The 12094-nt window shown below is 39.1% G+C and overlaps 1 protein-coding gene across 2 annotated transcripts in view; it reads right to left on the bottom strand.

The window, feature by feature from the left end:
• The window catches only part of lama1 (laminin, alpha 1), a 39558-nt gene extending 28136 nt beyond the window's left edge, over window positions 1–11422 (bottom strand). Inside the window, exons 1-5 of one of the 2 annotated variants that reach the window (XM_027149932.2) lie at window positions 11251–11422; window positions 7432–7602; window positions 7139–7251; window positions 1824–2066; window positions 527–706 (exon numbers count right to left, since the gene is read on the bottom strand). In XM_027149932.2, the coding sequence (XP_027005733.2) occupies window positions 527–706; window positions 1824–2066; window positions 7139–7251; window positions 7432–7602; window positions 11251–11311 (768 nt within the window). In that variant the 5' untranslated portion in view covers window positions 11312–11422. Of the gene's footprint in view, window positions 1–526; window positions 707–1660; window positions 1799–1823; window positions 2067–7138; window positions 7252–7431; window positions 7603–11250 lie in introns of those variants that run through there. The other variant, XM_047811421.1, reaches the window with a different exon arrangement.
• Between the last annotated feature and the right edge of the window lie 672 nt (window positions 11423–12094).

The raw sequence follows: 12094 nt of genomic DNA, 5'->3' as shown, positions 1-12094 counted from the left end.
TGGGGGAAAATAAGGCTTTTTAAATTTATTGCCCCATAACGGAAACAGTGTGCCTACTTTGATATGATCCACCACTGTGGAGTGTGAACTGACAAAAAAATTGAAGGCACTGGGGGGCACGGTGGCTTAGTGGTTAGCACGTTCGCCTCACACCTCCAGGGTTGGGGGTTCGATTCCCGCCTCCGCTTTATGTGTGTGGAGTTTGCATGTTCTCCCCGTGCCTCGGGGGTTTCCTCCGAGTACTCCTGTTTCCTCCCCCGGTCCAAAGACATGCATGGTAGGTTCATTGGCATCTCTGGAAAAATTGTCCGTAGTGTGTGAGTGAATGAGAGTGTGTGTGTGCCCTGCGATGGGTTGGCACTCCGTCCAGGGTGTATCCTGCCTCGATGCCCGATGACGCCTGAGATAGGCACAGGCTCCCCGTGACCCGAGAAGTTCGGATAAGCGGTAGAAAATGAATGAATGAATGAATATCTGGCACTGGCACAATACTTCTCCCTCACCAAAACTAAAAGTTGATGCTTACCCGGCGGGTGACGATGGGGTCCACGTCCTTGGGGTCCTTATAGCTTAGTGTCATGAGATCGGCGTTGAGTGTGCGGATTCGTTGCAGACGCAGACGAATAAATCGGGCAGAGGTGAACCCCAGTAGCTCAGGTGTCAGGTCGTCAGCGCCTGGACGCCCGTTTATCAGAGACGTGTGGATCTAGGTAGATGAAGGACCAAAGCATTATCAAACCAGTAGCCAGTAATCTATAACTGATCTCAGGATTTGATACATTTTGAATGTATTGACACGCATTCTTCCCACGATCACGCGCTCATTTTATGATCTTTGTTTCTCAGACACTTCTTTCTTGATGTCCCACCATTAACCGTCTTCCTTTTATTGGAGACTATATTATACATAAGACATAACTCAGCTTGCAGAAGTACACCTGTCACTTTTGCTGAAACTAACACATGAGGTAAAAAATCATGGCAGTTTCACAAATTTCCACTTTTGTACGCTACATATAATTTGTGTCTCTCAATAAACTTCGGAAGACCTTGCACTCTGACTCTCATGTCTCCGAGTCTCATTCGGCAAACTTCCCCCGATGTCGGTTAATAGACAGCAGCTTGGATCACACTTCTTTTGACCCAAGAATTCTACCAGGCTTGTAGAAGGCCAGAGGTTTAATAACAAATCTCCCAAGTAATTACTAAAAATTCCTGAAAGCTGGTTCACATAAATCTTCAATTGACAGTTCCACTTTGCCTGAACAAATATTTAGCCAATGGAAGCAGTTTCTGTATGCATGCTTCCTGTATGTTTGTGCAACACTAGCCGGAAGTAAAAAAAAGATAACATTCTAGTTCTAGAGTGATGTTATTGATGACAGTCTAAGTAATAAATTATTTATATATTTTCTAAATATTTATCTAAGCTATGTAGATGATTTACATCCTATAACAAAAATATGCAGCATATAAGCTTGATACAGGGCTGTTTATTGTTCCACATCCCAGCTGGATCCTTTAGACTGGACTATAGCCAGTTTAGTCTCACTTTGTGCAAACCCCTGTCCCCCAGAACCTTCCCAATTACACATATGTATGTTTAAAAACACTATTCAACTGAGGTATAGTTAGAATTTTGGAGCATGATCATACTTACATAAATGTACGTGAATTACAATGTCATAAGTGCAAAGCTTCAGATTCAAGTATTAGATTCCCACGAAAGTTTTGCCCCGCAGGTGTTACTAGTATTAAGATCTAGCTGTATCTACTTGCAAACAGCTGTTTAAACAGGAAGGAACACTAGGTAAGCCGCTCACCTCTCCATGTTCCAGAGGCACCAGTCGGGAGTAGTAGGAGGTACAGATGACCTCATTATCTCTCTTGTAGGTAGGAGGCCCAAGACGCGGGGTGACATTATAACGAGTTAGACACTCCGTATCACTGATGGCATAATACTGCCATGGATGGTACTGGACACCATCCAGAGACCTCTCCAGAATCCAGTTCCCTGGCCGAGGAGAATTTGCTGCCTTGATGATGATGTAAGCAACCTGGAAGACCTGGTAGGACAGCAAAAGCCAGTTTCAGTCACTAAACACAGTACAATACTTAAAATGTGTGTAGTTCTTTACAGTAGATTATATTTGTGTGTCCACTTGCAAATTTTACTTTGTGCCAGAGTAAGCTGAGAACATTACACTTTCATGAGCTGGCATTTGGATACGGTCTGTTCGTCAAGAGGAAATTTTCTTTTGGATTTGCTTATTTGATTTGTGCATATGCTTAGCTCTCTGCCATTTTTATTCCTCTGGTAGACATGCAGCATTTCAGTTTTACAGCTTTCCAAAGTGTCTTTATTCTAACTTGCACTGTCTCTGTGTCTAATGTGGAGAATCTTAGTGTCTCTCTTCGTTCTTCATTCTGCTAAACAGACAAAGGGAAATCATTTCTGTCATTCTGCCTATTCTGTTCTTTGTCCTATTCTCAGTCCATGTCTCTCTCATGCAGAGCAAGTTGTGACAGGCTCTTTGAAAGATAAAACTCTTTCATGAGACCCCCCTTCTTCAAAATCCTGACAGGAAACCCAGACATACCCCAAGTTTTCAGAAACCTTGAATCTGCTTCTCATTTCTCTTCATAGTTGTCACACATTGGCCTCCTTGGAACATCACGAAACACTAAACCCTTATAAACATGTAGTGTTAGCACAACCCTAAGGAACCCCAGCCTAAAATAGTGCTTAAACTGTACTTGGATAACACAAGCTAGATACTTGATACAATAACACAAGCTTCACAGTTCAACAACATCCTGACTGTTTTATTCTTTCCTCCATTTGCCCTTTGCTTTGATACCCTGGAGGTCTTGGAGCCCTATGTTTGCTTGGAACATTGCAATGTCAAGGTGATGTGACAAACAAACATGTTAACATCTTCCGCCAAGTCGATAATGGTGTGATGAGAAACGACATAGCGCAAGACGCAGGGGGAGTGATTTGTGATAACCACATGTGAAAGGAGGCATTTGAAAGACACATCTGTAGCCACAGGGTTTCCAAAGCTTTCTTGTGACAAGATTTATCAAGGCTTACAATCAGAAATTAAAGGCATGTGTAAAGTACCATTATAGCGTGGTGTTTTAATTACATTCCTAACCAAGGACTTCTGAAACGTACAGTCTTTGATATGCACATGCTAATCATATGTTGCATCCGGATGGTTACTATGGAAAACAACACGCTGCAGATTGCAAAAAAAAGTCAGAAGGAGCTGAAGTGAATCAAATTAACTTCTGAGACAATTTTGAAGAAAAAAACGCAAGAAGTAAGCTGAACTGAAATGAACTGTGAACTTTAGTGGAAGTCAGTCCTGATAAAAAAAAAGGTCTAGAAAACTCTGAATGAGCTTTTGTTTCTGCGGTTTGTTGTATATTGCTCATTGTCATCATTGTGCACTTCCACTGATACAATAAAGATGCCACTTAGCCTTGAGCACTAAAACATTTTGACTACAACTTCAGGACTCTTTCAAGGATACTCACTTCTTTCCAAAATAAAGGTTTAAAAAGCTGCAGACACAGCATGCTGCATTCATAGACACTGAAAACCACAAAGCAAACACTTCCCTATCAGAGGTGATAAATTACTTCAATCATCTGCTATTGCTTGCAGTAGAATTCCTCAAGCAGGGGGACAAAACTCTTGATCCAATTAACATTTCCAAACCAAACAAACAGAAGACGAAGCCATTTGGGGGTCTCTCATCCTGTTTGGCCCCCCAGGTAGCTGACACCGGTCTCCTGCAAAGACACACTCTCGGCTGTCTAAACATCTTTGAAGACATTGGGCCAGCTGTGTTGGTCCTCACTCTAACTCTAACAGCTTGCTCCTCACATCCTCTGAAACAACGCTGTAAAAATTGTACATAACTCACAGAGGTGACAACTTAACAAGCACACTGTCAGTTAGGACTTCCAGTAAGCTTATTCACATCACAAGCACATCGGAAAAAATGGAAGCGAATTCATGACAAAAACAGAAAACAACATAAAGAATTTGGGAAATGACAATGTGATAATAATTATACTGGAATTGCTGCTTGACCTGGGTGGATCTGAAAAGCTTTTAAATCAGCAGGAAACAATGAGGAAAATTGATTTTAGCATCTGGTTACCACCTGCATTTTCCTCAGGCTGCCTAATTAGTCATTCACACAGCCCAGGTGCTCCTAGATTTTGTTTCTCATGCAGGTAGCATCAGCTAATCCTCTGTGAATGCCCCCCAGGCCCCCAGGGTCTCAGACTGGCCTCTGTGATGCTGGCCGGCTTTGTCCTGGCCTGTATTATGTCCACCCATCGCATTCCCTTCCCCCACTTTTCACAACTCTCTCAGACAAAAGCTTGACTCATCTTTAGCCCAGACTAGGAAAGTGCTTCTGGCAAAATTAGTCTCTTTTTATATGGTAGGGCAGTCTTAGTTTAAATCTTAGTTTCCACTCTGTGTGTGTGTGTGTGTGTGTGTGTGTGTGTGTGTGTGTGTGTGTGTGTGTGTGTGTGTGTGTGCGCGTGTTTGTGTGTGTGTGTGTGAAATTCCAGATTTGCTTACTCCCAGTAGTGACTAATGACATGACTAGTAGCAACCAATATGCTAATCATAGCCATGCTTAGCATGAGCATCTTTGCTATAAACATTACTATAATGCCTACAAATTCAGATTGAGCAGAGAATTTCACACACATACCAAAACAGATTATTCCACCTCAGTGGAGTGAGTAGCTCAGCAAATACTGAGAGCAACATTCCAGAACATGTTCTGGTTAGCGAATGCTAATTTTATGAATACATGCTAATAGTAATGGCAGAATAACTGACTAATTAAGTGCTTGCTATGTTTACATTTGGCAGATAATCTTATCCAGAGCAATGTACAGTTAATCTCATTTTACACAACTGTGTAATTGAGGGTTAAGGGCCTTGCTCAGGGACCCAGCAGTGGCAACTTTGGTGTACCTGGCATTCTAGCTCAAAACCTTCCGATCAGTAGGCCAACACCTTAAGCACTTAGCAACCACATCCCACAAGTAATGTCCTTATGCAATGTACTTATGTAATGTACTTACAAAAGCAAAGTGTAATGTTACCGCTGCTTGTTCTAATCAATTATTATTTGTTCTGCCTGTTTTTTTTGTTGATAGATAGATAGATAGATAGATAGATAGATAGATAGATAGATAGATAGATAGATAGATAGATAGATAGATAGATAGATAGATAGATATTGTCATTGCACAGGGTACAACAAAATTAAGTGTCAAAAATGCATAAAATGGTTAAAAGCAAAAGTATACGCATAAATATAAAAAAAAATATAAATATTAACATAAGTGATCCAATAAAATACTATTTAGTAAAATTACAATAAAAGATTTATTTAAAAAGATTTATTTAAAAAGTTTAAATAAAATTACGGTTCACATTCACAGGTTTTCTGTACAGATTTGTGGTTGGAAATAAATAAATATGAGGTAGGAGTCTATAAAACGTGTAGACATGAGTGTGTGTAGTGCAAATAGTTCCGAACATTCAGTGATGGTGTTTTTTGGTGTTCAGTTCAATAATGGCTCTGGGATAGAAAGTTCCTGAGTCTGTTTGTGCGTGATGTGATGGACCTAAATTGTCTGCCAGATGGTAGAAGGTCAAATAGATTTTAATAGCACCTACAAGTGTATTCCATCTTGTGACTTGCTCTGATCAAATAACCATAAAACCTTTATTCTTCTTCAGTAACAGATTTACATTGGTCAGGGTCACAGTCAAAAAAAAAAAAAAAGGAAACCCAATCCTAAGATCAAACTGGAGACCTAGTACAACTACCCCCGGTGCCACTGTGCCCCACATTATTCAATATTTCTCTGTAAGTGAATGATTATCAATATACTGTTATAGAAAAAACACGACAACATGTGTAAAGACCACTCCCTGCTGTTTCATGTTTAGGGTTCTTTTACCTACCTCCTCCATTTATCTTGCTAAAGCATCAAACAGCATTGCTATATAGACAAAATGAGGCATTCTTGGATGTCTCAGATTCGTGAAACAAATACTCATGCTAATGAAGCATAGGCGTTCTCAGGAGATGCCAAGACAAAAATATTAATGTTAATCCAAAGCAAGCTGACTGATAAAGAGATGCAATGAGGCTATAAATCTTACTAAAAGGAACACTCATGGTATCAGACCCATGAGGTTTTGCTTACATTCTGAGTGGATGAAATAACTTCAATTAATTTTCTCATTTTCTCAATTTAACTTAAATAACCAAACATATCTACTTAAGTGGAGAACCTTTACATGTATATACTGCAGTACATGCACACCAACACAATCTTTTCACCATACGATTAACCATACAATCTCTGAGAACCTCATGTAACTGCACAGCATCCGCCGGAAGCAGGCTATCAGAAAACAATCTAAACAGCTGGGACAGGACTAGGAGCACACACTGAGTTTTCAGGACTTTCCAAAATGGTATTGTTTTTAGCAAACATACACCTGACTTTGAACAAAATAGAGGCTTTAAATAATGTAACAGATGAAATATTCAAGTACACAAGGATGGTATCAGGTATATTATGTGTGGCCGACCGTGGGAGAATAAAGGTGAGGATATTATAGACATGTCTGGATTCAGTACATGGCTGTAAATCTGCAAGGCTTCAGTAGCAGGTGTGCTAATGGTTGTAAGGTAAGCTAGAAGACCTGGCACATGAAAGCCTGGTTGTTTAAAAGGAGGAAGAGAAGAAGAAGGAGGAGGAGAAGAAGGAAATACAGTTCTGGGGTCTGATTTCAACAAAAGCCCTCCGGGCTCCACTGGTGCGGACAGATTGTTAGAGCAGGGGAGGACTTGCGCACAGAGGATGATACAAAACACACAGTAAAATGTTACAGCACCTGCAGAGTTGTATTTATGTATTAAAAAGTTAGAAAATGTTACTAGAAACACTTTGGTTGATCCTGAATAAATAATTAATAATATACGGTTTTCAAAACACTGATTTTACTTTTCCTCAAATACAAATTATTCTGAAGATACTGTATGTCAATGTCATGTTGTGATTGTAATCCTCCTACCTGTCGTAAATCCAGCGTGATGGTGACCCAGTGGAACTGACGGCCATTCTTGATGCTGGGACTCTGCCACCACTGATTGGTGCCATCAATAGCATAAGTGATAGGGTGTTGTTCTGTTTCAACCAGGGATTAATCACATACTTGTTATTAATCATGATTTTATACTGTCATACAGCTCTATGTCCAATGAGGTACTGAAGACTCAACAAATTATATTCTGTCCCACACAAAGTCTGATTAATCAGCTCAAGCTATGGTTTAAGGAATAAATATCCTGAGTCAGAGTGACTAACCTTTAGAGTTTGTGCCGTTAGCATCACATATCCTGCACTGGGGGTTTCGTATGCGTCTTCCAGGCACATGCTCCACTAGCTTACAGTACATCTCGGGAACAGGGTCCCCACATGTGGCATTGGTGGATATTTCAGCATTGCTGGCCAAGTTCAGAATGGCAGGAAAGAGACCTAGGTGAAATCAAATACAACAAATCGCCGGTAAAATTCTTCACTGTAATAACGGTTAAGATTCATGTTCTGGGAGAATTTTTTTTCCAAAGAACCCAAGCTTTTGAACAATGCCAATTTGACTGTCAACCCAAACGGCTGAGTAACATTTAGTTCCTTCTGTTGAGTCAACCTTAAGTGCAAACTGTCTTCACCTAGCTTCAGTCAGCACCCATCTAAAACTTCACAAATTTCTCCTCATCCCCTCCTCCCTCTCTCTCCAAGCACGCTTTGAAGACTGACCCCCACTCTATCAGCCCATGCATTTGCACATAGACACTGATGGCCCAAATTACTACGTCTTGGGTAATTAACAATGGCAGCCATCTATTTGTGTGAGCTCAGCCTTTTTAATGTCTGGAGATAACCCCATCCCCCTTTTAGCCCTGACCACTAATTACAAGCAGAGACAACAGGCTTAAATATGATGGAACTCATATGCTAGCTCATATGCTGCTTCTAGCCAGTAAGTCATATGTCTTTAAGTTTAGATTTTAGATCATGCTGGAAAAGCAAATACCACAGAGCTTAGAAGACTTCGATTCTAGTGTAAGTTTTGCAGTGTACACACACATGTATTACTTTTGCAAGTCATTTGGGGGATCTCTTTTTCATTCCTTTAGACACAACCCCTTGAAACCTCTGCTTACTATTTAGCTACACATCTTAAAGAATATTATCCAGTAACTACTATGAATTGCTCGATAAAAAGTAAAACGAACAGGAAGTGTAGTATGTTGTCACATGTGTAAGCAATATAAATATTACCCTGACAGCACGCAGGGTTAAGGAAGGGTCAAGAGACATATATTTTAGTAGTAAATTAGAGGTCCATATCCTGTTCAACAGACAGGATATGCATACAACAATTAATCATGTGACCATACATAAAGGATTATATATACATATGTGTCTTTTTAAAAATATTGATCGTATCGGTATACTGAGTTAAATCCTGTGTGTAAATTTATGATTTTTGACAACGCAACATGTGACATGTCTAAAATTGTTCTTCTGTGAATATAAAATCCCATTTTCTATGCCCAACCTTTCTAATGACAAGAAAATGCATCTCCTGACCCTTCGCTTAAACCAGTGCAATACTATAAAAATTTATAATTTAAAAAAAAAAAAAGTTCATTAACAATTCAACCAGAGTTAAACATCTACTAATGTGGGTTCCCCCCCCCCATGGTCACACAGATTTTTTCATCGTAATGTTGACCTTTATATAGGAACTGCTGGAGTCAGGCTTTTTCCTTTCGTTCTTAAAAAAAACAACCTTTGCTTGAAAATCAACCACTTGACCTTTGGATCTCACTAATCTTAACAGTCGGTGTAAAAAGTGTAGCACTAATACTAAAAGCTTATGCTTATCACACATCAAAATATACAATTATAGTTTATAATTACAGATTCTTTCCTAACCCTGCAGACTACCAGGATCCGATATCCCTTACTTTTGTAACTAAATACGCTTCTTAATCATTTCACTCTTTATTGAGTAATTCATAGTAGTTATTAAATAATATGCTTTAGGATACGTAACTAAATACTGAGCAGGGAGTTCAAGGGGTTATGGCTAACGAAATTAAAAAGAGATCCCCCAAATGACCTGTAATCTTGTATAATTTATTTAATAGAGGCTAAGGTCCTTTCTTGATCATTTTGTGAACCCTGTCACATTCCAGCTTACTGATCAAATAACAACAACTACCACAATCTCCCTTCCCCAAAGCTGTATTTGAACCATCTGTTGAATCTCATCAGCACCTCTGGTTCTAACACATTTCAGCTGACCAGCCATTTACAGTTGATCCAACACTTGGTCCAGGAAGATCCCCAACCCACACATTACCATCATTAACCTAGACCTCATGTTGAGTTGAAGGAGCAGGACAAGTGAGGCAGTGTTTGCCTTTTTTTATGAGAGGGGTTACAGGAGAGCACACCATCATGGTTCTTTTATGAGAACTGCAAGCTATTGGTCATCCTGACTAAGGAAAGCTCTGTAGTCTGTACACGTGAGCGTTCTTCTGTGAGTAAATGAGGGTCAGGCGTCAGTGTTCTGCAATGTTTGGACAACAGCATCCCCATGATTGACTGCACCAGACCAAAGCGGCTCCCAAAGGTTGACTCATCCCAGTGGCCTGGATTAAAGCACCTAATTCTATTGTGTTTTCACTCATCTTTGGAATGTCCATTGTCTGCAAACATAAAAGTGCTTTCAACAGCTTAATAGTTGATAAGATCTGCGTTTTTAAGATAAAGTTTGACAAAGTTTGTCAAAAGCCAGAGACAGCATAACACATTATCATTATCTTAAGCTGAATTAAACTCTACAAATAACCAGAAGTAATGCAGACCTTAATAACAAATTTGATATAATCAGTAGAGGCTGGTGTGAAAAATACTGACCAAGATTGAAACCCATTGTCTATTAGAGGTATATAATGCTTAAAGCTATAATGCACAGACCAGTAGTAAAAAAAAAACCACACAACAACTCAAGGATTGCACATGAGCATTTGGAATAAGGCAATAATGAGGGTAGATTACTATTTGAAGAGTAGTCTAACTCTTTGCCAGTTAAAATCTTGAACATCTGGACTATACACTCTCATGGGGGTTCAGTAGCTCTAGATGAAAGTGTTGCCTATGACTGAGGACTGAGCATTTACCAGACACACTCACTGATTAGTGGCATTCTTCTGGAACAGACTCAATGGGAAAATTTTTATTTCAAATCCATTTTAGTACTGCAAATTAAACACTAAGTTAACGTTGTTAAATAGTGGGAAATCACATCGATAAGCCAAAGCTGATAGATACAACTTAAGAATGCTCTAATTAAATGCTCATGGTTGTTTGTGAAGGTTATACAATTCATGTTGACCTGAGATCATTGAAATGCATAACACAGTTAATGGTCCTTGCCTCGTTGAAAGAAAGACATAACAGAAATAAACAAACACTTTGTTTTTCTATACAGATGAGTGTGCACAGTTAATACGGTATTCTCTTTTTATATTAAACAGTGTTTTCCAGTAACAAAAAACATACACTGAATGTATTCATTGCATGAAATCAGCATAACAAAAGTGTTTCAGTGATCACATGGCTATGTGGCCTTATGTCTTTGAGATGTGACCTCTGCATGTTGAGTTTTAAGAGCCCCAGGCATTGTAACTGTGTGTATGTGTGTGTGTGTGTGTGTGTGTGTGTGTGTGTGTGTGTGTGTGTGTGTGTGTGTGTGTGTGTGTGTGTGTGTTTTCCTTAATCAATATCCAGTGAGAGCTTCATTAGAAAAGACATATTCTATTCCTTGGAGCTTTACTGAGGCATTAAAATTCTGCTTTGAGAATGAATGCAAAAAAAAAAAAAAATAGGGGGAGTAAAATTGTGACTCCAAAAAATATTTTCTTCCTAACTATAATGATGTAAAGTTTGGCCTCATAGACATACAGTATATAGACTCCATAGTAAGTGATATACTAATGTTCTTGACATGCACGATATATATAATTATGTTATATAATTATACAAAATATATATGTAAAAAAAAATAATAATTAGGAAGCCCAAACAGAAGGATTATTTCCAGCTCACCTCTTTGCTGGCAGTATACTGAGGATGCACAGAGGAGCACGAGCGCCAGGATGAACCTCATCTCTCCCCATACACTGGATTACTGATCACTTCCCTAATAGAAGATTCTCTCTCTCTCTCTCTCTCTCTCTCTCTCTCTCTCTCTCTCTCTCTCTCTCTCTCTCTCTCTCTCTCTCATTCAACTCTAACTTTTGTCTCAACTCTCTTCATTCTGTCCCGCTACAAAATAGCCCAATGGAATGTACCAATGCACCGCCGCCGCCATCAACCGGGGAAAATGGACTAGTCCAACCAAACACTTATTTCCCACGAGCGCCAAATCAGAAAAAAATATATATATATTATAATATATATATGTCATAATATATATGTTATGTGTATATATAGTAAAAAATAGTGTTAAATATAAAAACAATAATTTAGTCAAGACAAAATCCAGTATGCGGGAAAGCTTATGTAGTCTCTAAACAATGCACTTGGATGTTGTGCAAATGTGCAAAAAGTGTAAAAGTGCCATTTAAAAGGTGCTGTGGATTTATACTAATAACACAGCTACTCCTACTATAACTGGGACAACTATACCTACTACTAACACCACTAACAGAACTACTATTGTTCCCACTACAATAACTCCTTCCACAATTTTAATAGTGTTTCTTCTGGTCCTTCTGTTAATAATAACAGTTTGTCTTCCTTCTGATAATTATATCTTCTGATAAATATTGCTAAGCTAAGAACTATCCTATCTGTGTCTGATGCTGAGAAGCTAGTTCATGCATTCATGACCTCTAGACTGGACTATTGTAATGCATTACTAGGTGGTTGCCCTGCATCTACAATAAAT

Source organism: Tachysurus fulvidraco, chromosome 3 (assembly GCF_022655615.1).
Source record: "Tachysurus fulvidraco isolate hzauxx_2018 chromosome 3, HZAU_PFXX_2.0, whole genome shotgun sequence".
NCBI lineage: Eukaryota > Metazoa > Chordata > Actinopteri > Siluriformes > Bagridae > Tachysurus > Tachysurus fulvidraco.
Note: the sequence above shows the minus strand (reverse complement) of the source record. Positions and strands in the feature narration are given on the sequence as shown.